General features: G+C 42.2%; 4 protein-coding genes across 7 annotated transcripts; 1 reads left to right on the forward strand and 3 right to left on the reverse strand.

The window, feature by feature from the left end:
- The first annotated feature begins 212 nt into the window (after nucleotides 1-212).
- LOC124210543 (bestrophin-2-like) lies at nucleotides 213-2775 on the forward strand. 2 transcript variants are annotated; one of them, XM_046608676.1, is made up of 10 exons: nucleotides 213-626; nucleotides 694-716; nucleotides 790-878; nucleotides 1010-1055; nucleotides 1116-1282; nucleotides 1346-1500; nucleotides 1573-1650; nucleotides 1737-1883; nucleotides 1958-2190; nucleotides 2274-2444. In XM_046608676.1, exons 1-10 carry the CDS (start codon nucleotides 477-479, stop codon nucleotides 2299-2301), a joined length of 1116 nt encoding a protein of 371 aa, XP_046464632.1. In that variant the 5' UTR covers nucleotides 213-476; the 3' UTR covers nucleotides 2302-2444. The 2 variants fall into 2 exon arrangements, with proteins under 2 accessions (XP_046464632.1, XP_046464631.1); XM_046608675.1 differs by having other exon boundaries at nucleotides 215-626; nucleotides 2290-2775.
- Nucleotides 2776-3048: 273 nt separating this feature from the next.
- Nucleotides 3049-6204, reverse strand: LOC124210542 (ribosomal RNA processing protein 1 homolog A-like). The gene is made up of 8 exons (XM_046608674.1): nucleotides 5960-6204; nucleotides 5659-5882; nucleotides 5404-5595; nucleotides 4753-5339; nucleotides 4172-4682; nucleotides 3864-4112; nucleotides 3727-3802; nucleotides 3049-3499 (listed from the first exon to the last, which is right to left on the reverse strand). Exons 1-8 carry the CDS (start codon nucleotides 6147-6149, stop codon nucleotides 3309-3311), a joined length of 2220 nt encoding a protein of 739 aa, XP_046464630.1. The 5' UTR covers nucleotides 6150-6204; the 3' UTR covers nucleotides 3049-3308.
- Nucleotides 6205-10363: 4159 nt separating this feature from the next.
- LOC124210551 (gremlin-1-like) lies at nucleotides 10364-12416 on the reverse strand. The gene is made up of 2 exons (XM_046608690.1): nucleotides 11983-12416; nucleotides 10364-11889 (listed from the first exon to the last, which is right to left on the reverse strand). Exon 2 carries the CDS (start codon nucleotides 11567-11569, stop codon nucleotides 10676-10678), a length of 894 nt encoding a protein of 297 aa, XP_046464646.1. The 5' UTR covers nucleotides 11570-11889; nucleotides 11983-12416; the 3' UTR covers nucleotides 10364-10675.
- A 133-nt stretch (nucleotides 12417-12549) lies between these two features.
- Nucleotides 12550-23672, reverse strand: LOC124210550. 3 transcript variants are annotated; one of them, XM_046608686.1, is made up of 14 exons: nucleotides 23572-23672; nucleotides 23124-23290; nucleotides 16045-16250; nucleotides 15690-15952; nucleotides 15557-15621; nucleotides 15268-15349; nucleotides 14850-14953; nucleotides 14526-14719; nucleotides 14011-14124; nucleotides 13849-13943; nucleotides 13670-13771; nucleotides 13555-13599; nucleotides 13323-13400; nucleotides 12550-13159 (listed from the first exon to the last, which is right to left on the reverse strand). In XM_046608686.1, the coding sequence occupies exons 5-14, from the start codon at nucleotides 15580-15582 to the stop codon at nucleotides 13088-13090; spliced, it is 912 nt and encodes a 303-aa protein (XP_046464642.1). In that variant the 5' UTR covers nucleotides 15583-15621; nucleotides 15690-15952; nucleotides 16045-16250; nucleotides 23124-23290; nucleotides 23572-23672; the 3' UTR covers nucleotides 12550-13087. The 3 variants fall into 3 exon arrangements, with proteins under 3 accessions (XP_046464642.1, XP_046464643.1, XP_046464644.1); XM_046608687.1 differs by lacking the exons at nucleotides 13323-13400; nucleotides 16045-16250; nucleotides 23124-23290; nucleotides 23572-23672 and having other exon boundaries at nucleotides 15690-15873; XM_046608688.1 differs by lacking the exons at nucleotides 13323-13400; nucleotides 13555-13599; nucleotides 16045-16250; nucleotides 23124-23290; nucleotides 23572-23672 and having other exon boundaries at nucleotides 15690-15877.
- Between the last annotated feature and the right edge of the window lie 2947 nt (nucleotides 23673-26619).

Here is a 26619-nt window from a genome sequence, read left to right on the forward strand (position 1 = left end):
TTTCTTTACTGAATACACGGATCATAATATTACATTAAAAAAAAACCCAAAATTTTTTTACTACCCTTCACATATAACCCGTAATAGTATACAACGGCCGCGACTGCTAAAATTAAATCCGTTAGTGGATGTGAAATGACCCGTTATTTGCAAATGTTTACATGTGTAATAAATGAATACAAATAGGTCACCAGGGATGTGGTGTATCCCGTGACAAGGTCTAGTCGTGAACCAGCGACTGCATTAGTAGCAGTCTCTACCCACCTGCTAATACAGTCGCATCTTTTGTTTGTACTTTGTCGTGTGACTTGTCAACGGCATTGCACTTGCCGCTAAAAGTTTTTTCGTTGACAGTAGGCACATTTCCTTTTAGTCAGTTTGGGGCAGTGCGGATCGACGGACATTGGCATTTACCGTCGCCTTGTCATTGAGTTGATAGCCTTTTTTTTTTAATCGAGAAACTCAATTTCCTACACATGAATCTCAAGAAGAAACCAGGATTAGATTTGTCCGGCAGTTTTATTTCCCTTTTGTGGAGATGGCGCGGCTCTTTGTACAAATTGTGTTACAAGGAACTAATCTGCTTCCTTGTTCCCTTTGGTATTGTCAGCGTAATTTACCGTCAGGTATTTCAGCACTGCCAATATTTAAAAAGCGTTTAATAATTTTCACGTTGGAACGTTTACGTTGCAGGCACTCAACAGTGAACAGAAAAGGTTTCTTTCTTCATAAAGTACTGTACGCATGTCAACCTTACACTGAATTTTTTTTCCCCACTGGCATGTGCAGTCTATTTGAACAGGTGGTCAGGTATTGTGACAGATACCTGAATATGATTCCCCTTTCGTTTATCCTGGGTTTTTACGTCACCATCATAGGTATTTTCAACCAATCAAAAAAGAGGAAAAAAGAACGAGAGAACTATTGCATTTTTTTAAAATGTTTCACTTGTCTAAAAACGTGTCCCTATTTTCCCTTTTTATTCAAATGTCCGTCGAGTGACCGATAGCGACCCGTTGGTGGCAACAATGCATGGCATTACCATGGCCAGACAGGTTTGTAATTACAAAACCTATAAGGTTTGGGTATTAAACTGCTATGTTTTTGTTTTCCAGATTAATGTTGACGATCGCCATGTATATTCCGGGCTGTGACAAAGAATCCAAACTGCTGCGAAAAACCCTAATGCAAAACTGCAATCTTATGGCCGTTCTCGTTTTCCGCTCTATTTCGGAGTCGGTTAGAACTCGTCTGAAATCTTTGGAGGATGTTGTCAATGCAGGTGTTCATAGAATAAGATCCTTGCTTTGAATCAGAATTGGCAATATCAATTCATGTCATGCAGGTTTCATGACCTACGCAGAAATGGAAACTTTCAAGGCAGTCGAAGCCGATGTGAATTTGTATTGGCTACCAGGACTCTGGTTTTCTCATAGACTTCGGGAAGCTCAAGCTCGAGGTCGTATTATCGATTCGTACGGAGCTCAGCTTATCATGAAAGTAAACTCTTGTTGCACTATTCATCATCAGCACGACGTCACTGAACCCATTAATTTTGTTGTCTAATTTTAGGAACTGTTGGAATTCCGATCCAAATGCGGCATTTTGTGGAGCTACGACTGGGTCTCGATTCCATTAGTTTACACTCAGGTATTCGTAATGCACAAGTTGAACTAAAAAAAGGGATTGTCTTTCTTCCTTATTAAAACCTTGGTCGGCGTATTTTTTTAAAAAAGGTGGTCACCTTGTCTACGTACTCATTTGTCATAGCCTGTATTTTTGGCCGCCAGTACACAGACAACGGGAGCACGGATATTTCAATCGACGTTTACTTTCCATTATGGACTGTGCTACAGATTCTTTTCTACATGGGACTTCTAAAAGTACGTGACTGAACTACCTAACGAACCAACCACCGAAACTTGAGATCTTTCCTGTTTGTTTTTAATTCATCAAGGTCGCTGAGCATATGATCAATCCCTACGGTGAAGACGACGAAGACTTTGATTTAAGTTACCTTCTTAACAGGCATTCCGAGGTCATCAATCTAGGGACGAACATCTTAACTAGCGACAGGTGCCCACCAATGGAAGACGAGAATCTCCGCGGTGCTCCTGGTATGCACACTCCCAAAAATCTAGACAGGACATCGCTGAAGCACAGATTCTCGCAAACGTTGACTGGGCTCTAGTGAGTGAAAAAACATTATTATTAGAAAGAAAGAAAATCACGCTTAAAACTATATACATAAAATATAAATAAGTAAATAACAGCTTATTGACGAAACAGTTCAACAGGTAAAGAGAGAAAGAGATCGCGAGCGGAAAGCATCACGACAATTTCGGAGAACGTGGAAACCAATACAGTCTCATCGGTCGACTTGAAGCGACTTCCGGATGAGACCGAATGGCCATGCGAAGGCGTTTACATGGAAAGAATTTAGAAGACTCCATCGACCAAAAATCAATCGAATGTCTATTAGGAGTTTTCAGGATCCAGCGCTTCATGTTTTTAATATTTGAAATTAGACTTGAACTAATTAGAACTAGTATTTGAAACTAAGAATCACCCCGACTAGCCACTTTTCTGAATAAAACTAAGAATAACCCCAACTGCCCATTTAAAAACAACTTACAATTGCATGTCAAAAGCGCATTATCCTTTGAGAGCCACAATGCTCGGTTCCCTACTAGATACACTACTCACTAACAATTTGTTAGTTTGTACAACTAAATTGTGCCTTTCTGATCAATATATCATACCTTTTCTTTTTCACACTTCGTGTCTCCGTCTAGTAAATCAATTTTAGGTCGATTCTCTTCCGTGGGCCTAAAAATGGAACAACAACAACAAAAAAAAAAAAACTAAGAAAGGTTTCAAATGAAATTCGCAAAATGTAGTACTTGAACCAATCGCTGGATGGCAACACCTTTTAACGAGTCATCCGCTATCTAAATTTACAAATTTATTAGCAAGAACACGAATCTAATCTTAGTAAGAACTGGCATCTAACTGATTACCAATAAAGAACGTTTAACAATCCATGTACCGTTCTGATAAGCGTATCGAACACCTTTTATTCAAATTCCACTTACAGCAATAGCCAATCAAATGGATAACTTATCCGGCAGTTTTGGATTGCAATGGTAAAATAATACAATTTACCGTCAACTGCATTGTCATTTGTCAAGTTTATTTGGAATAGACTTCCAGCTATGAGAGTCCAACGGTGACAGGGGAGTTATGATGCCAAGGCTTCGAAGTGAGTCAACTGTGTGAAGTTTTGTGAAAAAAAAAAAAAAAACTTATCAAAATCTAGACAACGGTCTTCCAGCACGGCCACCGCGCTGGGGTTTACGAGCAACAGGAGAGGACGCAGAGGCCGCTTTTGTACGAGCAGAATCGTTTCGTTTTAACACGCCACCACCACTGGGTTGACGATCAGGATCGTGTGGAACTCCTGGGCTCTTTCGTAGAGACTCTTGGTAGTCTTTCGGTTCTTTAGGACGAGAAGGAAACCAAACGTAAAAAAAATACTAAGCTTTGCGAACAGCAAGAAAAGGATTCATTCGGAGACCACTGTGTGCATTAATTTACCAGAATTACGTGTAACGTGTACCAAGTTTTAGATTGGAGTGTACAGTTCAATTCCGGATTGTATTATCGCAGTACAGTGTTTGTTTTTTTATCAATTTCACTTTCTAGAACATGCACGGTGAGATTTACCTTGGGCTGTATTTTTGTTGAGCACGAAATTCACTCGTCGGTTCCCGCTGTTGTTGGATGTATTCAATTTAGGATTCTGCAAAGGAGAAGAGAAAGGTAAGGCTAACAGTATCTTGAAAAGTAAAAGCTTAAGTTACTTCAGGAGTAGCTGCTGCTGGTGTTTGAGCAGGCTGTAATTTGACAGATCCTTTAAATTTCTTATTGGGAATCACGATCTCTGTTTCCCCTTTAATTAGGGACTCGCTCCAGCCAGAATTTTTGGGTCTTTTACCGGCCTTAAGTTTCTGTTTTAGCTGTTGCATAGAAGCAGGGGCAGGTGTGTCTTCTTCTTCTTCCCAATTGTTTTCAACTTCGAAAGTCGCTGGTTTTTTCACTCTTGGAACAACCTGATGACAAAATTTATCATATCGTTTACTGAAGAAAACTGTGAGCTGAAATTATGTACCTTTGCAATCGGTCTGGGAGCAACAACTACTTTCTCCTCTTCCTCCTCTTCTTCGTCCAGCGTGGCATCTTCATCATCTGACATGTTTTCTTCATCTTCGTCGTCTTCTTCTGAGATGTCGTCGTCTTCATCTGACACTTCATCGTCCTCGTCAGAAATGTCTTCCTCGCCGTCAGAATCGTCCAAGTTGTCGTCACTATCCTCGTCATCCTCATCATCAAGATCAGCGAAATCGCTGCCTTCTTCACCAACTACTGCACCATCGTCTTCTCCTTCGAAAACATCCTCCAATAATTCGTCAGAGATGTCCGTTTCGGTTGCACGGAGCTTTCTACTTGCTTTAGACGATTTCTTCATCTCCAGCTTATCAGCCTCTCTCTGTGCAGTCATTGCCAGTTCATCTTTAATGAACTGCTTGGCAGCTGACTTCATAGACCTAGGGGTCAGACCTGGCCCAACGGTAGGGAAATTGACCGCCAAGGGATAAATTCCGGTTGCCAAGTCACGAAACCTGAACAAAGGGAACGAAAATCAAAATTATGTTTTGTTTTTAAACATGGCCAGTATGAAGAATCACATACTTTTTAACAATATCATAAATGGCTTTCCGATTTTTGCTGCGAACCGATTTTTCTGATGCCATTTGGAAAAGCATGTCTGCTATTTGATTGTAATCTGGTTTGATCTGAGGAATAATAGCGTCGACGCCCCCGGCTCTGGGATCCTTCGCTCCCCAATCCAAATTTGATTCTTCCATCTCCATGTCGTCATCCCCAAGAACCTCTTCTTCTTCGTCTTCAGTTTCACCACCTTCATTGTTTTCCTCGACATTTTCATCGTTATCTTCTTTTTCTTCCTCAACCTCCTCCTCCTCTTTTTCTTCCTCAACCTCTTCCTCTTCTTTTTCTTGGACAACCACTTGATTTCTTTTTGCTTTCTTCATAGCCTTTTTCCTGTTGGCTTTGGCATCACTCATAGAGATGATGGCTTGTTTGTCAAGGCCTTGTTCCTCATATTCTAATGCTTCATCACTTTGTTTGATCAAGTAGGTGAAAATAAACTGATGGATATCTTTTTTCAATCTATAGTCATTGCTTTTGGCAAGACATTTAGCAAATGGTTCAATCATTTTTGAGATGGTTGAAGCCTTTAGTTCTTCACCACCAGCCTACAGAGTAAAAAAAAAAAATTGATTTTTGACATGGGCCGTACAGAGTGTTCTTAGACATTACCTTGGCTAACTCTTCTGGAAACAAATTTACTAAATGCAACTGTAAACCTAGTGGAACTTTCAGTTCTGCTGTACTTTCATTTGCATTCATGACGACATCTGATATCATTTGTGAGAAAGCATCTACTTCTTCCTCTTTCCACTCTCCATTGCCGAGGTACTCTAGACTATGGCGAACAATTCTCCTGACAAACTAAAAAACAAAAATTATCAGAAAAACACATGAATAACAAAAACGGGAATAAAAAAAACTCACCATTAAAAACTTATCCATCCTCCAAGTGTCAATGCCAGACCAATGGTTGGCCATAGTTTTAAGTGCAACTGTAATGAATTTCAAGCCTGTCTTACGATCAATAATAGAATGCACAAGCTCAGAAATGGTTTCAGCGAGATCTTCCTGGATCAAGGGTTTGTCGGACATCCACATGCAGTAAAAGAGTCCCTTCCACAATTTCATAAGTTCATCCTCAGAAAATGCTAAATTAATTCGGGTAATCACATTACCAGAATTTAGAATACATTTAGAAAAGCAAACAGACACCAAGTGGAAATACCGTCAGGGACTGCTGATCGTGCTGCAATCCATCGCCTCAATTTCTTCAGCGATCTGTCACGAATTTTCTTCTCGTTAGAAGCCAACTTCCGGGCGAAATAAATCTCGGGTGTCATCTTATTGACAGCATTTTCGATTTTATTCCTGGGAGCATTTATGCTTTTCCCACGTGTTTTCCTCGAGACCGCCATGACTGCAAAGAGAATCTTGCAGACGACGCTGTACTGACAATATAATACGCCAACCGTTCTTTTGAATATGCAGAAGCCTCTTCTTGCAACTTGTTGTGGGAACCAGATGTCGCGCTCGCAGCTGCTCGAAGGCAGTGCGTTTAATTTAAACGGTATCTCACGGCTGCTCACGATGTCGTAAACAGTTCCCTGATAGGGATTCCATTTTCCATAGCACACGAGAAATTAAAATCCCATTAAAATATCAACGTTACGACGTTACATCTCCCCCAAAAATGGAAATCCCCAGCATCCGGATTCCGTCGTTAATTCAATTTAACTGCACACTTTATCTGTATGTCTGCGCTAAAAAGGAATCAGGATATCGTAAATTCTTTTAAAATGTACATTTTTTATATTAAAAACAGATTTTAAAAAATTTAAAGCAGATCGATTCCAGAGGGAAACGCTCGTGAATCGGATTTCTTTGTAACTGTTTTAGCTACCATAAAAGAAGTACGTAGTTACTTACTCTGATTACACTAGAGCTAATGCTAAGTATAAGTTTTGCGTTAAAACGAGCGCTATTATTATAAGCTGTTAGGTGATCTACACACAGATATTGTACAAGATGATTTTCTATGGGAAATCGTTGGAAAGTTTTTCCTGACGGGAAACGAACCAAACAGAAAAGGGGGGAAAACAAAATTCAAACAATACATAAGTGGCTCTTTTCTGTTGAATGCGACATAAATATATAAAGTGCTGGCTCAGAGTGCTGCTGCTGTGATTGGGAGAGAAACAAATGGAAATGTCGCCATGTGATGCCAATCCGATGAGACAAGCGACAAGCGTTTTTGGGTGCGTGCGTCTGTGTTTGCTTGCCTTATTCCCACCACACACACACCACAGCGCCACTCCAAAACGGTTTCAGCCTGAGCCTCTTCTCGCTGCAGCAATTAGCTTTCAAAAATAAAAAAAATAAAATGAAATAGGAAGCTCTCGGGTAGGTCCGTCCTTTCATCTTCCTCCTCTGTCGTCATGACAACAGCCGACAAATATACACGGCACAATCAACAGGTACCGATTGCCGTGGTTTCAACTATATACACATCAGAAGCTCCATTCTCTGTCCATATGTATACATGCAGACGTATACTATATGCTACATATAGGGGCCGGCCCACATCCACTTCACTTTGCCGTGGCCGTATTTGATTCGGTGCGGGCCTGGCGACATTGCGCCATCCGGCTCGACGGCTCCTTCCCTCGTCGTCCGCCGTAAAGTCTCTTGTACGCATTTGACCTGGCGTCTCTAACGCCGTATGGCCCGGCCCGACGTCTCGAAACCACTCAACAAATCAAAAAGCTGCGAATACACACACACACACACACAGAATGCTCAGTCATGTGTGTGCATATAGCTGCTACTATACAGCACACACACTCTATAAGTTGTTGGACGATGATGATGCCGGGCATGAAGATCGAATCGATGTCAACAACAACTTATAGTAAAAAGGTTTTCTGCTCTATAGCCAAACCCGTTATCATGATTTTCATTTTTTTTTTCTTTTTTTTTTACTTTTGTTCGGTTCATTTTTGGATTGTATTATTTTTCTTTTCCCCCTTGCATTTCCTTCCATCAACCATAACAATAACAGCGACACAGCACTTAAGCTATTCAGTTGGGTGGGTGAAATGGGGGGGTCTGCTGCTGTGCTGTACTACGGCGCGCGCCGGAGATAACCCCAAAGAAATCCAAGTAGAGTCGCCCATCACCGTCTGAAGATGATGACAGATGGCTGGGGCGTATAGTATATAGATGTTCTTATTCAAGTTTTTTTTCTTTTTTCTCGGCCGGCCGTTGATTCGGCAGAATATGGAGTGAACATATCCTGTACTGCATATCCCCAGGAGGAGGAACGACACATATCTTTTCCTTTGACACCAGAAGGAAATGTTTGAGTATATTTAGAATAAACGACGACACAAAAGAAAGAAAATGAAAGATGTTCTTCTTCATATATATACCTGACGACGGTTGGAAAAATAAGGAAATAAAACAATACAACCGAGAGATCTCATTATTTGTCTACACGGGAGTTCTTTGTGTTTGTTTGCTCTCTCACTTGAGACAATTTATGAACCGAACCATTTTGTTTTTCTTTTAAGCTGAACTGGTTGTTAAACTAAACATCCATTTGTATATATATATCTTCACCAGCGGGGGGTCGTCACCAAATTGGCATGGAAAATGGATTAGTCGAGTTTCGGGGCTTGCCGAGACTTCTTCTTCTTTTTTTGGTGGCGGGGAGGGAGCGGCCCAGGAAATGAATAGATAAACAAATTAATTTTCCCAAGTGAGTTGAGTTGGAAAAAAGAAAAAAACTGGAGAGAAAAAAAGGACAAATTGCGGCCGAACAATAGGGCAGTCTGGAAGGGGGGAAAAAAGAAGAAAAAAGGAGCGACACACGCGATGGAATAAAATATGGGAGAAATCTCTCAAAAAGCGGCTATGGCTCCTACAGCCAACACACACAACCTGTTTGCGCGCCCACTCCTTGACTCACGCCTCCTTCTCTATCCATTAGACATTTATAGACATACAGCCAATTATGGAGTAGAGAGAGAGAGAGAGAGAGAAGAGCACCCAAAATGAGTACTATGCGACAGAAAGCGGCGGATAGGCCCCCGACCGACCCGGGCAGACATGGCAAGAAAAAGGGACGACGAGAGAGAGCAATAGTGCGCGCGCTCCACTTAAGTGGAATACCGTAAAAAAAGAAGAACCAAATAAATAAATATAAGTATAAGAGAGAGAGAGAGAGAGGAAAACAGTACACAGGCGCCATGTATAGATAAAAAGCAAACAAATTACACGCACTCCCAGCGTGTTTTTGTTTGTTTTCTTACTGTCCTTTTTATTTTTCAAAAGGTAGCTACGGATGAAACCATTTTTTTCTTTTGACTATATATTGAGTCTTGTTCTTAGTTCTTTCCCTTTCGTTTATTTGGCGCGCTGATAATCAGTTTTGAATCGCCTCCATTGACAAACAACCCGAAATCAGCCGATAAGAGACAGCAGGAAAATAAAAAAAAAGGTGAAGTGGTCGGCGGAAAGTGACGGCGGCGGTGGGTGGACAACCTTTTTTTTATTTTTGGTTTCTTCTTTCTTCCCCCCTTCGAAAGAATAACGACAGACAAATTTCGGCAAATCGCCGAGTTGGTCAAAGTGCCGGTATCCTATTGATCGTCGCTTGTTATAGATGACGCAACCCGGGCGACGCCAGCGTGACACGTCGAAAGTAACCGCAGACGAGTGATGACTGATGAGTTGCGCACGTACACTATTATACTGAAACTGCGACAGAAAAACTGCTGGCGAACATGTTTGAAATGTTCAATGTTGGGGGGGGGGGGGCATTTCTGAACTTAGAGAAAAGAATGAAATTTATTTTTTAAGGGGAGGAAAAATAAAAAAAGGACAAAGCAACCAGATTGTGTGTTTGTTTTTTTCCTTTTTGTTTTGGGAGTCTGCTTTCGGTTTTGGCTGCCGGTTATACATGTCGCGCCGCGACGAGCCGACCGACGACGACGACCAAAAAGGTGGAAACGGCGCCACTGCGCTCTTCTCTCATCGCCCAGTAGAGACTTTTGGGTTTGGTCTTCTTCTTCTTCTTCTTTTATGTGTCGGTTGCTGGTCGTTTCCGCGACTGGCACCAGACCGGCTGTTGGTGTCGTCGTCGTCCTTTTTCTTTCTTCTAAAATATTTTTCGACGGAATTGTAATAAGAAACCAGCAATTTCCAGAAGAGTCATTATGACGTTTGCGCCCGTCTCTTTCATCATTTTTTGGTTTCAAGGTAGGCAAGGAAAGGAAAAAGGAAAAAAGAGTTATAGCAGCGGTAGATTTATTTCGTCAACTAATAAGGCCCTTGCAAGGTGAAGAAGAGTGAACGCTGAGGATGGCAGGAGCCGCTAGACAAGACGACCAAACAAGTCGAAGAAGAAGAAGAAGAAGAAGAAAAAAGACGGCTCCATTGTTATCATTGTGTCTATAGACAAGTTGTTACAACTAGCAGCGACATGGCGCCAATGCAAGCAGCGCAGTCGACTCCTCATGAGACACGCACAATTCCCTTTCAGCGCTCATCTCCGTGTCTGTGTGCCCGTGCGTCCTGTCAACTGTCGACTGGCCCAACACAATAAAGGGCAAACTCTTCTCTCTCTCTCTCGAAAAATGTACATCATTGCTTCTATTAATATCTCGTATAATACGTACAGGATTATTCATTATGTAATTTACAATACAATTTTGAGGAACACGAAATAAAAATTATTCAATTCGATTTCTCATCAACAACAAATAAACGGGGGGGGGGGGATAAAAGCGGAATGAAACGACGGCGGACGGTTGGCGGGCTTTTAATAAATCCCGTGTGGGTTTTCGATGTTTGAATTATAGGCGCGGGTAAATAGTATAATTTACAAATATAAAAAATTTGGCAGCAAAGAGACAATAATTCCGGAATGAAATGGACAAATTCAAGAAGAGGATTCCGGCTGCATGCATCGGCACTGGTTGATGATGAGGACTCGTCTCCGGCGGATGTTGGGCACCAGCGAGGGACATTTGAGAGTGACAGTGACCCAACTGGTCCTCTTTGGCTGGCAGACGGCGCAAGACCGGAAGGCTTTGGCGGTTGCGGCGATACCTGCTCCGCCGAGGACGGCACCGGCCGCCTCGTCTCCTTCTCCCCTGGCCACTTGCCGATCCGTTCCGTCGTCCTCCTTCAGCTGATTCTTGGGGATGAAAAACGAATTGCACTGGCCGTAGCAGAAGCGATTGAGGACCGTGGCGCTGAGACATTGATCCTGGCCGATCCGCTGGATGAGCGGCTGCGACTGGCACCAATCCTTGCGCAAAAAGCGCCGTTTCGTCACGATCAGAGCGTCTTTGGGGCTCGTCTGCAACAGGTTTTTCGCCGTTTCCGTCGCGTTCAGCTTCTCCTCGTCCGTGATGGCCGGCGGAGCGGCCGTCGACGTCCGCGATCGACCCCCGTGGTGATGCCGGTGCTGTCTGAGCTCCTGTCCCGACGCCGGATCGAACAAACATCCGACGAGCAGGAAGACGGACACGAGTAGAACACCAATTCGAAGCATGGCCACCACTTTTGTTGAATAATTTGAAAAGATTTCAAATCTAGAAACTGGTTCGGAGATGATGAAACCGAGTTGTGTGTGCGTGTGTCTTGCGATACGATAAGTCGACGATCGTGTGAATTTGGGTTTCAAAAGAGTCGCCGAGTAAGTGTGGCCAACATGACACTGGTTTGGCGGTTTTGGTTCAACTGAACTTGCCACTGGGATGATCCACGAGCGTATATATACACAGCATGGTACAATAACACGTCTACACACTTTGTGGCTGCTATACATCTACTACTACTTCTTCTTCTTCGGCTACCGCGTGCTCTCTCTCTCTCTCGTCTTCACAGTCCACAAAACACACATCTATACAAAGAGTCGCCAACGTATAGGAGCCCTCACTGTCTAGACCGGGAGGGCTGCTCCTAGAGTGGGGTGGTGGTGGTGGGCAGGAAAGAAAAATAAAAAGAAAAAAGAGGAGGCAGTCAACCGTGTGTGAGAAGAAGAAGAAGAAGAAGAAGAAGAAAGACGTCGTCGCGTATATCCCCCAGGTGAATTCGTTAGGTACTTGTGTTGGGCGGTATATATACGATATGTACATGTTGCTCTCTCTGTGTGTACATGCATTAAAAGGAAAAAGAAAGAAAGAAAAAAAAACATTTTTTTTTTCTTTATTATAATAATTTTTTTCTTTTTCTTTTTACCATGGATAAATAGTATGGTGGATATGCTAAATGCATATGCTGAACAAGCCCGAAAGAAAAGAAAGAGAAAAAAAAAGTGACGGGCGACAGGCGCCGGTCGCGCTGATGCGTCAGACCGTATAGTCCTCCTCCTGCTCGTAGTTTTTTTTTTTTCCTATATAAGAATAAATTTAGTTTGAAAACAACAACAAGAAAATAGCATAAGAATGTGCGTACGTGTGTCGATGCGAAACCGGCCGCCGGCAGATCCGGCTGTAGTATCTCTGCTCTTAAAAGAGAACGCGGACGTAACTTTGTTTTCGTGAGACTGCAAGTCAATCGCCGATATAATTGACTTTTATGGCAAATCCAATTAATTTCCCTTAGTTTTCGTCTGCTGTTGTTGTTGTTGCTGTTTCATTCGATTTGCCAATTATTTCGGATGCATCCTCCTGTAATTGGTTAGAGGCTGCCTAAAACAAAATAAAAATAAAAAGAGAAAATTCAATTCCCGTTCTTCCATCCGTGAAAGGGCTCGCAGGACAACAATGTTCAAATTAGTCAGTAAACAACAAGCAGGACAACATCTTTCGATATAATCCGCGTGTATTTGATTTCCTTTTTTCTAGTTTCTTTTCGAGACCAATAAATCCTTCCCCATTTGTGTCGTCTGGCAAGCAGTAACCATATTTGCGCGATATGAATCGTAACAGTTAAGTTTTGTTTGATGGTTTTGGGCAGGGTAATAATGATATATAGTTATATAGAATAATAAGGGAAATGACAACAAACAGTCAATATCAATACATTTGAGGGGGTGGGAGGGTGTTATGTAGTTATTAGTTAGTAGTTCAGTAACAATTAGCTGGTAATAAAGCCCTTCAAGAAAGAATTCAAAAGAGATTTTAGAATTTGTCGACCAGATGATTTGTGATGCGTTTAACGAGAAACTGCGATAAAAACAAATTGGAAATTTTATCTGGGCGGCAAATCAAAGAATGGAACATAAAAACAAATGCGAATGTATTAACGAGACCGTGTGTTTTTTCTTTCAGGTTCAAGAAGAAAGATGTTGCGTTTAAAAAAAAAATGATCCGCCGGATGACATTTGCTGGATTCTTGGCGTTTAGGCAACGACCCGGTTGCCTTTCTTGGCTGCAATTGGCAACTTGTCTCCCTGCAGGTAAGGATTTTCGCTCTAGGGAGGATAAATAAAATAAAAACATTTGGCCTTTACTATTTTGTAAAATATCTAAAAACAATTATTTGGTACAAATTCCTCCTTTTTAATTTGTAATCGTGAAATAAAATTGAAGATACAAATCAATGTTCTAATAACAGAAAGGGACGAATTCACTTACGGTTGATTGATTATCGGCACCGGCCATTTCGACGGCTTCGTGAGCGCGTTTTTTCAAACCCGTCAATTCGTCATAATACTTTTAAATTTTCCGACGGCAATCGAGAATCCAAACGGAACAAAGAAACATAATTGACGAGATGAAAATAAAAAACCGAAATGTAGCAATAACAAATCAAAATCAAAGAATAAATAGGAAACTAATTTAATGAATTTGATTTACGACAACTCACCTTGTCTGCAAAGAATTTCTTGGACACCAGTGACTTGTGTTCCCCCTTAATAACCGAATAAAAAACGTGTTTTCCAAGATGACGCCATCGTAATTACATAGAATCTTTGGTCTACCTGGAAATCGGACATGATTTTGCGGATGGCCGTGTCGACCATGTTGGCCGTGGCGCGGTTCTTGTCGTTTTTATGGTTCAGCGACGAAGCGGGACAATCAAACTACATAAGAAATAAAGAAGACATCAATTAACCAATGTAATAAAACTGCTGGCAATGTAGTAATAATCCCAACTTGCCATATGTTCGGTGTCGCACATGCAATCCTGTGCCGCCTGATATTCGCGACTGAAGGCGGCCGTGTTCTCGAATTCCTCCAGGCATCCGTCCTCGGCTACCAAACAATGTAATTCATATCATTTAAGCTAATTAATACAGCGACTTAATAACCGAGTTGTTACCAGTGTATCCAATGGGGCATGGATTAGGCGGATTGCAGTAGGCCGGAAGAACATTCTCGGTCTTGCCGGAGGAGCTGGACGGCGTCGAGACTTTGACAGAACCCGTGGGCGTTCCTGCGCAGCAAAAGTAAATGCCTTTCGTTATTGATACAATCACGACATGGAAATTGATGGAACAAGAAAGAAGGAAAATATTCTTCTCTCGTCTAAAACATGTGATCTATTTTGGAGGGGTAAGGGACACGTGATTCCGAAGTTCATTAGAGGCGGCATTGACGACGCCCAAAAGTTTGGCCCGAGCTCCCATTCACTTTTTTTATCAAAGGCCAAGAAAGTGGAACATGAAATTAACGAGATGGCAAAATTCGATTTCTGACAATTTCCAATTTTTTAGTTTTAGTTTGCCTTTCACTTGGTAATTATTCCGGCAGGTAGAAACTTTTTTTCATTTTCCCCCCGTCTAATGCAGAACTTGGGGGGATATATAATTGAGAAAAATAATGAATCGGATATACCTGATGGAGGTTGATCATCTTCCTGTTGACGAGAGAAGAGCGAACTGTGTTTGAGATACTCCTGGTCGCGCAGTGACAGGCCCAGTCCGAGACGTTCGCGAGGTTCGTTCAGACTTTCGGGGGCTTCTTCGTATTCCTTCATTTCACTTTCCGTTTCGCTGGTTACCGATGGGCCCATCATCATGTCTTCGTAGCTGTTGGGATACGGACAAACAACCCCCAAACGAATATAGAATCATATCAAACAAACAAAAAAGTCGGTGGTTGTTGAGAATTATATACATAGTATAGAGAACAATCATTGCAATTGAATTTGAAAATAACCTCGGCAAAGGATAATCGAGGTAGCCTTCGGGAGCATCAGCCAACATCTTGTCGCCCAGGTGATTCATGATTCCGCGTAGGTAGACATCCGAGAGCATGGTATCCTATAGCAACATCCGAGTATTGCGTCGTTATATAATAATAACAAATTGATAATAACAAAATCCTTTTGGGATTATTTTCAATCCAGTTGACTAATACCACATCAACAATTCGTTTAACAGCCATAGAATAGCCGAGTGAATGTGTTACTGTTACATAGATTAGGGGTGGATACCATAGCAACGGGAATTGAACGAAGGTTATAAGATTGGCCAGAGATTTGGGTATATACGTGGTGGTGACTAATCGCCCGTCAAATCTGTCGGTGATTTTCGAACCTGTCAGCCATTGATGATGTGCGTATTAATTTCTATACCTGGTGAGAGCGGAAAGCCGTGGCCAGGGCGACGACGCAGCTCAGGAATAGCAGAGAAACCATCCGACCTGTTGCTGATCGTCTAAACACGGATCAAAATAAAATCACAAATGAAATCAAATCAATCGACATTATCCGACATTCTGAGCAATTATCAAACAGATTTACAGACCCAAAAATGACCACCTTGTGAAATCGGTTGAGTCAAACAAACATGGCCACACACACACCCACACATAGCCACACATATTGATGTTACAAACCAAAATGTCCAAAATGATTTGCTTACCTGCGGGTAATGGTAGTAATCAGCATTGTATAAATGTCTGGCCGCCGTTCGTTGAATGAATTAACCTTAATTAGAAATGGAATGAATATGGACTGAGTGAAATGAGCTGCCGAAAAAAGAAAGTCAACCGTACACAGAGAAGTGATGAGTCTTTGGTCGATTCACGAAACGGCCGTGCTGGTTCTCGTTCTACGGGTTGGACGACTTGCACGGCACAAAGACGGGGCTCTCTGGCGGATTCAACATGGCCGCCACCCTTCCGCGCCCATCGATTTTTTTCCCGACGGGTTCTTCTCTTCCGTCCCGCCCTCTTTGACGTCGTGGCGCTTTTGTTTCCCGCGCAAGCGTCGCCCGTCTCTCTTTTCTCCCGACAACAACCGCCCGCGCGGGATAAAACTTTCGTCCGTTTTGAATTGAAAAAACAATTTTTTTTTTTTCAATGGAAATCTACTTGACTTGCAAGTTGCCATAACAGCAGATTTGCTTACCAAATTGAAATTCGTCGAATTCAATTGTCTTTCTCCGCTCGCCCAAAATCACCGGAACGCTTCCAGCGGAGGAGCGAAGAAAAGACTCTATTGGCTAAGAAGGGCGTCTACCGTCGTCGAATTCTAGTCCGTCTGTCGTCGTTCCAAATTGATGCGATTTGCTGGGCAAAGAGTTGTCGTCGTTGTAAAAAGGTTTTTTCTTCTTTCTATGCCAACGATAAAAGGTGAAGGGGGAACCGCCGTGATGTATAGAAATTCGCACAAATAATAATATTTAAAAACGAAAAACGAGCGATGAAAGAGCGAAGGTGTCGCGCCGGGCATTGTCGCTGTCAAAGAGAAGGTTGAATGCCACTATAAACGCTCGGCGCTATACGTCGTCGGGTCACTCGAAACGAGTAGATTGGTACAAAAAGGATCAAACAACCAAGTGGTTCAACCGCCAAAAGTGCATACTGCTGCTGACTGCTGCTCTATTCGCCCAATTTAATAGCGTACATGACTCTGTACGTACACATCATGTGCTCGTCGAAGCGCATAGACATCGAAACAGGACCCAACTAGAACATGGACGCCCAGTGGAAAAAGGAATAAAAGAAAGAAAAAAAAATTTGAACGAACAAGAAAGCGGATTGGTTCGTCGATTTGTGAATGAAAAAGACTCTCTCTTCCGAACACGAATATTCCATGTAGAGTTTTTCTTTATCTCCTTCGCAGTGAGGCCTATATCGATCGTGTGGAGGTCCTCGACGCGCCGCCGAGGGAGAATATACACTCGGGTTGGTATGACGTCAATGCCCCCCCGCTGGTTTATATTTTTCTTTCCCGCGATCGTTGGTCGTCTCTGACGTCTATCCTTATCTCTCTCGTCTTATCGAAGCCTCTGCGCTTAGAGCCAGAGAGCGGAGGGAAAATGATGGCCAAATCCGTGGGGTGTAAGCCATAACGCACATCAAGCACAGTCTCAGATATAATATGACAATTCCAAACGACTTGTGTGTCTCTCTCTTTTTTTTATTATTCCATCGCCGAAAACTTTGCCGGGACCAAAACAAAAAAGAAAACAAAAAATCTAACAGTCTAGACTTGGCCTGAGCTAGAAATTTATGGCCATCAGCATCAAATCTCGTGCGGGAGTTGCTTGCATATTCAGGGGATTTGAGAGAGATATACTTCGCCTTTCGGCTTGGCTTATTAATGGCGAGGAGCAAGTTTTTCGTGGAATTCTCCTTCACAATAGACTCCGAGGCCCATCGAATTTTTATGAACGACGCCATTCTGCTCACAGATTGCAACAGTTCGGGGTTTTCTCCCTGGGAGACCTTTAATTACTCTTTCAACTTGTGCAGTGAGCCTCTTTGGCTGTCGGGGTTTCTCTTTTTTTTTTCTCCTACGGCCGTGTCTAAACTCCATCAGGGCCGTGTTAATTAAAAGTAGCGGACTCGAATGTCACCACACTCATTAACAGAGCCGTAGTGTGTGTGTGTGTCGATTCCCCTCCCGAGCAATTATTCGAAGCAAATGTCAATAAAAATAAAAAAAAGTTTTCGTGCTGAAGCCACGGATCGAAGCGGGAGACAATCAGTACCCATAAATAGAAATCTGTCCCATGTCATCAGTACCCACCGGTGACGTGTGCGTGTATCGATTCGGCCGTCCGTCAAAAAGAATTCCGTCTACCCTCAAGGACATGACACACACAGCAAATAATCGTCGCCATCAATAAAGATGGAAAATGCGCCCAGAGTTTCTGAATAAGTTAGCCGGTCAGAGTCGGGGAATAATATTTGGAAGCTATCCAGCAGTTCTCTTTTATGAATGAGACGGCCGATGAGCTGCAAACAACAACAAGACGCGCAGCGTAGTCGCCGAGTTGGGCCGACGGGGTGGTGGCGCATTTCCACCCTATCAGCAGAGGGTGGCGTTATGTTGCACGGCCTTATAAGGTTGTGTATACGTACACGGAATATTCCGGGCGACGGCGGTATTGAGCGCCGCTCTCCAGAGTGCAATGACGTCAATCTCGGGATCTTGTTTTTCTTTCTTCCAGCCCTGTTCACTATGCGCGACTGTCGGCGGCTCGTTCCTCTATGTACTGCGGACGGAGGCGACAGCACCGAGAGCATGAATGAAACGATGTTCCCACGCCAGCATCTGCCAACTCACGAGGCAACTGTCGTCCCATTGTTCACCAACAAATCGTCTCGTCTCCCGTGCAAATCCTTCCATCAGTTCGATTCACAAAAGTCAACATTTCATGACGCCATTCCTTTTTTTTCTTCTTCTTTTTTATTGGAGAAATAAACCAATTAAGATTTTATTGATCGCTCCCGATGACGGCAGAGAGCGATCATCATTCACGTGAAAATTTGTAACTCTTTTTAAGATTTGACTGCGGCGATGATGAAACCGTCCATAGTTGAATAAACACACGAGAGCCACGCAGCTTTTCATCTTTCTGCTCAAGTTTTGTAGTTAGTCTAGTACATAGGGAAAAAAGGGGCTCTTTTCAGCTGCTTGCTCTTGATATGTATTTATGATTGGAATACACAAGTTTGAGCGAGTCTAGATCCCGTGGCGCTCTCACGCGTCTGCCATTTATTATGCAGCAGCCAGCCGACCGAGACTATCGGCAACGCAGTATATACAACCGAACTGTATACGAAAAAGTAAATGCGAGGTTTTAGCTTTGCTCTCTCATCATCCGCAGGCTCCCAAGATATTAACCATCCAGCCCACGCAGAGTCATCACAATTGCCGTTGCAACGTGACCGTGCGGCTGCTGTGCAACACGAGACCGAGGGATCAGCGGGGCCTTGCCAGCAACAAGGGCTCTACTCTCAGGGGAAACTAACGTTCTATTCCGTATACACATAATGCAGATCCTGTATATCTCCGAGTTGTGTCAAGAACGTGCAACATTTGATCTATAAATAGGTTGTTTCCTTTTGTTTTGTTTTTCTTTCGCCCCTCGGCCGGAATTGACATCCGCAGTGAAGCCCCCAATTGCTTTCACGGATCACCGACATGTGTGATTAGATTAAACGCTAGTCCTAGATTCATACGACGAGATTATACGACACTGCTTGGGCAATCTTCCGAGTGGATACGTACGTACATATCTAGGTTAACTTCTGCGCCTATTCCACCGGCCCGGACGTTATTAAAGAATTGGGATCATGGCTGGAAAAAAAATGTCGACTTATTCCGGCAACTTATTTCGTATCATCTTCGATTATACGTACGTACGTCACTTGATAGGAAAGGGGAAAAAAACGTGCGTCATCATCACCTGTTCGTTGGGCTATCACATTTGCCAGTAGCTAATTAGACTATCGCGATGGCAACCTTTGCGTGGAACAGATGGCAACGCTCCCGTTATTACAGATACACGTTTGGGTCGATCTAAAATGAAACAAAAATGATGCCCCCCAAATCACCCCGTCAAAACCAATTGCCATTTCTACCGGTGTCTCTCTGGTATCAATTTCCAGGCAAATGTAAATATTCTTTTTCTTTGCTCCTGCTGGGAATTGAAACCAATTTGAGTCTCAATCAGTCAGTTTTTTAAAAGTTGACAGCAGCTCTGATGGTTGGAAGTTACAGTGGGTCTATCAAACTCTTAGACAGTCAGCCGTGGGCACTCCAATTTCCCAATTTGAGAACAAGAGGTGGTGAACAAGCACAAGGGCCTTGCACTTGAAACGATGGTCTTATTGGCTAACGTCGTTATGATAATAATAGTGTAGCAATAAAGTAACTATACAAAGAAACTTCCGTTAAGCCGACCTTATACTTATAGTTTAGCCAATTCAATTTCGAGATATAGAAGTAAACATAATACGAAAAGGCCATGAAGTTTGGCAACAAAAGTCTAGCGCAATGACGACGCTTGCCAAGTCGGCCATAAATCGCATTAACTGCTGCGTTGCCGGAGCAACTGCAAAAAACCCCGAATATTACACGTGTAGAAATTTTCGGCTTTTATTAGGTATAGCGCTCGGCCGCGGTAATACGGAACGACTCGGCGCGCGGATACGTCTGTGCCGGATCGGAAATGATAGCTGCGCAGTAGCGACGAAAAAAAAGAAAAGAAAAAAAAAGAAATAACGACAGCAGCAGAGAGTCTCTCTAACAGCTATAAGCAACATCAAGGAAAGGATCAATAACCTCTCATATAGAAGAAAGCTTTTAGATAACAAAATCCACTTCAATGTAACGCGCAATAGCTATAGAGACTCGGTTGTACTTTTTACTTTTATTTTTTCTCGTGTCCAAAGAGGAGCACCGAAAGCAAGTCAAATTTAATAGAATGTATTATTAGGTAATGGATAGCAGAAGTAATCCTGGGAAAAACGTTCACACGCAATTCGGGATGGCCGATGTAGCTATGCTACGTAATACCGTCGAGTTGTGTACTACACCGTTTCAAGTTGCGTATGAATATGGTAGACGAGGGTGGAATACCTGTAACTAGCAAACAACGACACTCGTCTGTTTGGGGGTGGTTGGGTGGCTCCTTTTTGTGGCTGTTTCTTGTTGCCATGGTTATTATTATAAGGCTACATTTTCGTGTGGGTATAAATATACACACACACTTCGAATCGCCTGTTGCTACCGGGGCCGGCAAACGATAGTGAGTCTCTCTCGTATCCACGTATATAGTATATTCTTCATAATAAATAACAAGGGGAATGGAAACACCTGCATTGTTGAGCGTCTTTGATGTTTTATTCGTCGACAAGAGTTTCCCCCAACAAAAACTTTGCTTTTCTTTTTCAGACAAACTATTTTTAGCTCATTTTTTTTTGAATAATAATTGCTCTATATTTAAACGAGAGGAACCAGAATTTCCATGTGTCGAGTCCAACTACAAAAGAACCTAACGAAAAATACGTGTCGTCATTGAAACAGCTCTTTGGTCGAAAATAACCTTTTATGCGTTCTTTTTCCGTCACCAAAATGGGTCTATCTAATTTGTTTGAAATCTAACTTCCGGCTATTTATACTATCTGCCCTGAATTTGCATGTATTTATCTACGGTGCATTAGAGCTCTATAGACTAGGGCTAAATATACGCCGTCAAACAGAGACTCTCTCTCCTTCTATCGTTGTTATTATTCCGCACCATCTTCCATCGTCATTTATTTAGCCTGCTTTTCCCTCGCCTCCCTTTTCTTTAATAGTCGTACGTATAGGGCTTTATATATATATACACGCACCCGTCGTCGTATTAAGTGATTGAAAAGAGGACTTGATTGAATTGACGGCTCGCCGAACTCAACGCGCAAACGGGGCCCGGAGCTTCCTGAATTATTGGGTTTCACAAAAAAACAAACATTTTAACACTGGCCTATTTTCTAGATATTCCTAGTCGAAGATATTCCTAGTTAGATCTATCTGGAAAATGCAGCGTTTTTCTTTCAGCTATTACTTTTGGTTTATTTAATAGCAGCTACGTGTTTTATTCAGGTTTCAGTTACTTACTGCAAAAATAATAAAGAGACATATCGTTTAGCTATCTTCCAAGGCCGTGCTGCTCGTTTCCTTATTTTCTGGTTGGGCGCAATTTTCCTTCATCTACACTTCAGAATGCCATGATCTGTTTAAGGAGCGCGGCTGTTTACTTTTTTTTACAGCCACAAGACGCCCATCAAAATTTGATTAGACGTCGACCTTGGCGCCCTTCTTTTCCGCCATCCTTCAAATTGCTCTACATATAAACCCAGTTAAGGCAATTAAGTTTTACATCCGCTACCGTGTACTACTACTTCTTACATATTTTTTTTTTTTGCTTTCACTTTTTACATCACGATACATATCGTTTAATATCTCCGCTGCCACACCACCCAGGTATAAACAGCGAAAGCTGCCTAAAGCTGGGCCCGTCTAGTTAGAAAAGCTGTCATAAATACAGTCCAGCGGGGGGATATACACAAGCGACACAGCAAACATCACACGAAGGGGGGAGGATTAATGAATTGCTGCTCATTTTGCTGCGGCGTCTGACTAGCTATGCGAGCTGGGAATTGCGAATGGGCTGACCCGACGGGCGAAAAAAGTATGCGCGGGATATGATGCAAGGAGGGCGATTGCCGCAGTGACAGCACAAGAAGAAAGATGAACGGCACAATAAATGAACTTCGGGGGTCGTCTGATGGGACTTGGGAGGACTAAGAATCTTTTAGACAAGATGAAAAGATTAGACCGAAATGGGCATATATACGCTTCTATATCTTTCTCTCTGGAGTAATCACCGATTCTTTATGTAGACATAGGGAAATGGATTTATAATCTGATCAAGAATATGTACCCATTGACCTCGAGTCGACGTCAGTGTAAACAGTATAACTCCCAGTATCCGGGGAATGATTAAGACGTAAACGGCTTAACTTTTGTCTCGAGTCAAAATACGAAGTGAATTTGCATGTTAGTGCCATTTTAGACGAATAGAAAGTAAAGTTTCGTGAATAAAGGAAAAGCCGTAATTGAAAATCAAGAAGCCTTTTTTGTTCACCATAGGCAAACGCGTCTATATATTTGATGAGCACGTAGAAACCCAACTCAATTGGAAGACGGCGAAAGGAAATGGAAGAACGAAAGACAACGTCGGGTCGTATATAACGACGGACGTCACACGTCAACATCCGCCGAGCTGGGGATATAACTGCGAATTGCGTCATCCCCCGAAGACACCGAGCCGCAGCTGTTGGAGAAACGGCAATAACGATTCAACACGACTAAAGCCCGAAAAATTGCGAAATAAACAGAACCATTTCTCCTATTTTGGTTTTGAGGAAGAAGAATCGTATGTCGGCGAGGGGACAGCAAGTCCCTCTTGGTCAGAACATTTTCTCTAGACTTTGCACTTTGCTTTAAGTGTTTAAAGATAACAAATTTTCTAATTTGATTGTTTATCCACAAAGTTGTGAAGTACAAAAAACAAGCCTGATCTAAAGTCCTTCTACAAATGAGCAACCACTTCTATTGGTTATTTAAAAAAAAAAAATAATAAACCCTGACTGCAGTAAACACAAACGGAGAAGCAAAAAGAAAGGATAGAGATGAGTTTTTCCTACCTTTAAGCCTGGGAAGTACAGCCAGTCATCCACAAGTGCTCCATATGTGCAGAAACGTTGAATGACGAAAAAGGGTGTTCTCGTGAATACACCCACACAGCACACAGCACACTCACATGGGTGTACAATAGGACAGAGTTTTTCCAATCAAACTGGATGCTGTTTATCTAAATAAAAAAGGAAAAATGAGTTACGAGAAAAATTTGCAGAAAAAAAATAACAAGTAAAGAAAAGTTGAAAATAAGAATGTGCATAGTGGGTAAAGCCTAGTTGATAATAAATGGAGAATTGATGTAGGATTTCATGTAATGCACTGCATTTTTGCAAGTCATGCATCATTCCGATATCTAGCAGTTCTCAGGAGTAAAAGTAACACACATAATTATTCTATTGATGATGGTGAGATTATTGATGGCGTTAGGTAAAATACCAGCACAACAAAACTTACATAACTTGTTGTTACGATGGCTGGCTCTGGCCTCAAATCTGCACAAAGGAGAAGTTACAGTGCAAACAAATTGCCAGGCAGGGGGCTTGCATAATAAATACTTGTCAGAACTAAAATTTCAAATATTTGGAACAGGCTTAATTCTTCTATTCAGGCTCCCATCCCATCATTGCATTTGAATTCTTAGTTTTACCTGCCAAACAGGCAAACAGCATGGAGTGGAGAGCATGGAGAACCGCGACACCAGAGTTCTCACGCCGACCACATTTTTGTAATCTTAGTTCTTGTCCTATTTTTCGTGCAGCCACATTTACGTTTACAAAAAGTGATCGTTCCATTTTCTTTTCGTCCTTTCGGCTTTGTCTTTTTCGAAACTGTTAAACAAAATGAGAGCAGACGACACTAATCTTCTAAGATTTTTTCATTTTTAAGATATCGATAGAAATTAAAAATCGACCCCCTCCCCCTAAATCCAAACCGCTTGGAGGGAATAAATTTCCATATTCACAAGTCATGAAATGAATATTGTTCGTGTTAGAATTCCAAGCTTTCACAACCGATTTTTAATTATTCATGGAAACTAGCGTCTCATTAAACAAGCTGGTGGCGCTGGCGCACCGTTTCATCAACAATTTTATGAATATACAATCAGTACTGTTTCTGCCGATGTTTTCCAAAGAATTTTGGTTTCCAGGTAAACTAATTCGGGATTATTTCCTGTTTTTATTCCGTAAAAGTAGTGTGGCTTAATACACGACTACATCTTCACATGGACGTCCTCGTGATCCAGCAACCCTGAAAGAGGAAGTTGTACCGGCCACGAGTGTGGTTATATAAGTTGAACAAAAGAAGAGTTGTTGTACAGGTAACGCTGTTAAGATCTGTGTGGGTTGGAAACCTTCTAGAGTATAAAACCCAGTTTCTTAGAAACAATTACACGCTCTACGGATAAAAGGATGCAGCCTCCCGTGACAATATTTTATTACAAAAACAGAGCATATAACTTGCTCTTTTTGAATATAGAGATGCAAATCTAAAGAGCCCGAAAGATTTCCCGCTGAAGCCGCAAACCGACTGATTGATAGACTTTTAGCCGCTGAGCGTGTGGGTGTCTTCCTCTGTGTATTTAAACTGACTGTCGTCTTTGATATTTATTGCCGTTTCTGCTGCTCTGCTCTACTTGCAGGCGTGATATTTCTTCATGAGCGAACCCCCGATGACGTGAGATATATAGAGCCCATCAATTGTTGGGGCTCTCACGTGGCTGCTGCTGCCTCCGACCCATGTGACAACAATGGCCACCAGATCTTCTCTCCGTGTGTCAACTTTAATTTCGGGGCTTATTCTCCGATCTATTTTAATAATCCCGGAGACGCGTTCGATCAATAAATGATTTCCATCCTTGTATTGATGGACGTTGAGATGATAAGATTATGTGCATATCATTCAGATTTATACATTCAACTTTTTTTCCCTGCTGAATCTCTATTTGCTCTGCCATGTATTCATTGTGCTAGCTCTAAAAGCTGCCATCATCCCCCCTTTGGATATGTATACTAATGGCCCCCACTATTTTCCATTCATTCGTAATGGATTTCCCCGGATGAGACTCTTTTCCTATTCCGCCCTCTTATCTCTAAACCGTGCGTACGCAATTAAACGCACCTACACTCTAGTCGCTAATCACTTCCCGTGGGTTGGCCATTTGTAGAATTGAAAAAGGTCAACGTCGTTTCCAAGTGCGTGGGTAGATTTTTTTAGCGAACATTCTTTCCAAACATTTTTGCGAGTTTCATCCATTGCAGTATATAATATAACGTTCCGCAATGAAAGAATGAAACGTAACAAGATTACATTTTCTAACGCATCAATCGATCGCCGCTGGCCCAAACATCCCACACGCTGTGAAATCATTTCTTTTTTCGTTTTTATTTTTATTGTCCGTCCGCTATGTGTGTGTATAACCGTCTGGCTTGGCTTTCTTTTGTTGTTGTAATAGCGAAACCAGTGTGTGTGTTGCCAAAAGGGCAGAGCAGATCATTGACGCGTTGGCGGCGGGATATTGCATCACGCCCACACACGAAACCAACACGTTGTTGCTGTACCGCGTTACAATTTCATTTCACGAGTGGTGATGTTTTTTTTTTATATATACGTTGGCTGCAGATAAAACGCAATAGGCCATATCAGCTATTATACCTACCTTACACATTGATACGTGTATATTACAAGTGCGCAAGAGAATAAAGCCGCTTTAATTCTTCTGGCTGCTGAGTGGTGTTTGTAAGTAGCGGAATATCCCAACACTGATGGCAGCACATCAAGGCCTCCTCTCTATTGTATCTGATACGTGTGTTGTTGTTGTATATAGCTGTAAGTAGCACGAAAGCGGCTTTTCGATTCGGATCAATTTTCTTTTTCTTTCCAATCGAGATAATGGAATTACAAACTCTGACAAATTGTCTAGTCTATTTTCGTCTATTTCCGTCTACTTTCGTGTAGGAGGTTGGGTCTAGGAAATTGGACGTCACAAAAAAATATTTTCAAGAGAGAGGGAGGGTTATCAAAAAAAGAAATTGATTCAAAAATATAAGGGAGGGGTTCGGAAAAATTACCTGATTTGAGAAGGGGGGTGTACTTTTCGTGATGAGGGGGAGGGTTATCTAAATTACCATCAATTGCGTTACGTCGTTTACGAACCATTCCTCTCTTTAAAGAAAAGAAAATTTTAGAATTTTGCGAGAGAGACGAGACTCTCAAATGGTGGATATATTACCACGAAGGTAAGGGTGTAGTATAAAAAATAGGCATATGTTTTTACGAGTTGTTTTTGGGGTTATACTTTGCCGGTCGCTGCGAGTGACACGACAGCGGGAATTTCCCCCCCCCCCCCTACCCTATATAGTAGCCCATTACAATATATTAGTTATGTTCTCGTTCCTGCTGGAAACCGTATTTTGAAAAGGCGTATGATGATTTCGCCGGCGTCTCCATCTCCCAACCTATTACGTCTCTCAATGGGGACTAGCTCCCGATGCATAATGAGGT

The sequence above is a fragment of the Daphnia pulex genome, chromosome 2, assembly GCF_021134715.1.
Source record: "Daphnia pulex isolate KAP4 chromosome 2, ASM2113471v1".
Taxonomy (NCBI): Eukaryota; Metazoa; Arthropoda; class Branchiopoda; order Diplostraca; family Daphniidae; genus Daphnia; species Daphnia pulex.

Bases quoted from the DNA above. Each gene is read 5' to 3' on its own strand.
- LOC124210550 (XM_046608686.1), bottom strand. From the start codon at position 15,582: ATGCTGATTACTACCATTACCCGCAG. The intron at 13,772-13,848 runs GCAAGTTGGGAT...TTTCTTATGTAG, and splicing joins TGTGCGACACCGAACATATG to TTTGATTGTCCCGCTTCGTC. The intron at 13,160-13,322 runs GTAAGTGAATTC...TATCCTCCCTAG, and splicing joins GTGCCGATAATCAATCAACC to AGCGAAAATCCTTACCTGCA.
- LOC124210543 (XM_046608675.1), top strand. From the start codon at position 477: ATGAATCTCAAGAAGAAACCAGGATTAGATTTGTCCGGCAGTTTTATT. The intron at 1,501-1,572 runs GTAAACTCTTGT...GTCTAATTTTAG, and splicing joins GAGCTCAGCTTATCATGAAA to GAACTGTTGGAATTCCGATC. The intron at 1,884-1,957 runs GTACGTGACTGA...TAATTCATCAAG, and splicing joins TCTACATGGGACTTCTAAAA to GTCGCTGAGCATATGATCAA.
- LOC124210542 (XM_046608674.1), bottom strand. From the start codon at position 6,149: ATGGCGGTCTCGAGGAAAACACGTGGGAAAAGCATAAATGCTCCCAGG. The intron at 4,683-4,752 runs GTATGTGATTCT...CCCTTTGTTCAG, and splicing joins ATTTATGATATTGTTAAAAA to GTTTCGTGACTTGGCAACCG. The intron at 3,500-3,726 runs GTAAATCTCACC...CTCGTCCTAAAG, and splicing joins CAACAAAAATACAGCCCAAG to AACCGAAAGACTACCAAGAG.
- LOC124210551 (XM_046608690.1), bottom strand. From the start codon at position 11,569: ATGTATAGCAGCCACAAAGTGTGTAGACGTGTTATTGTACCATGCTGT.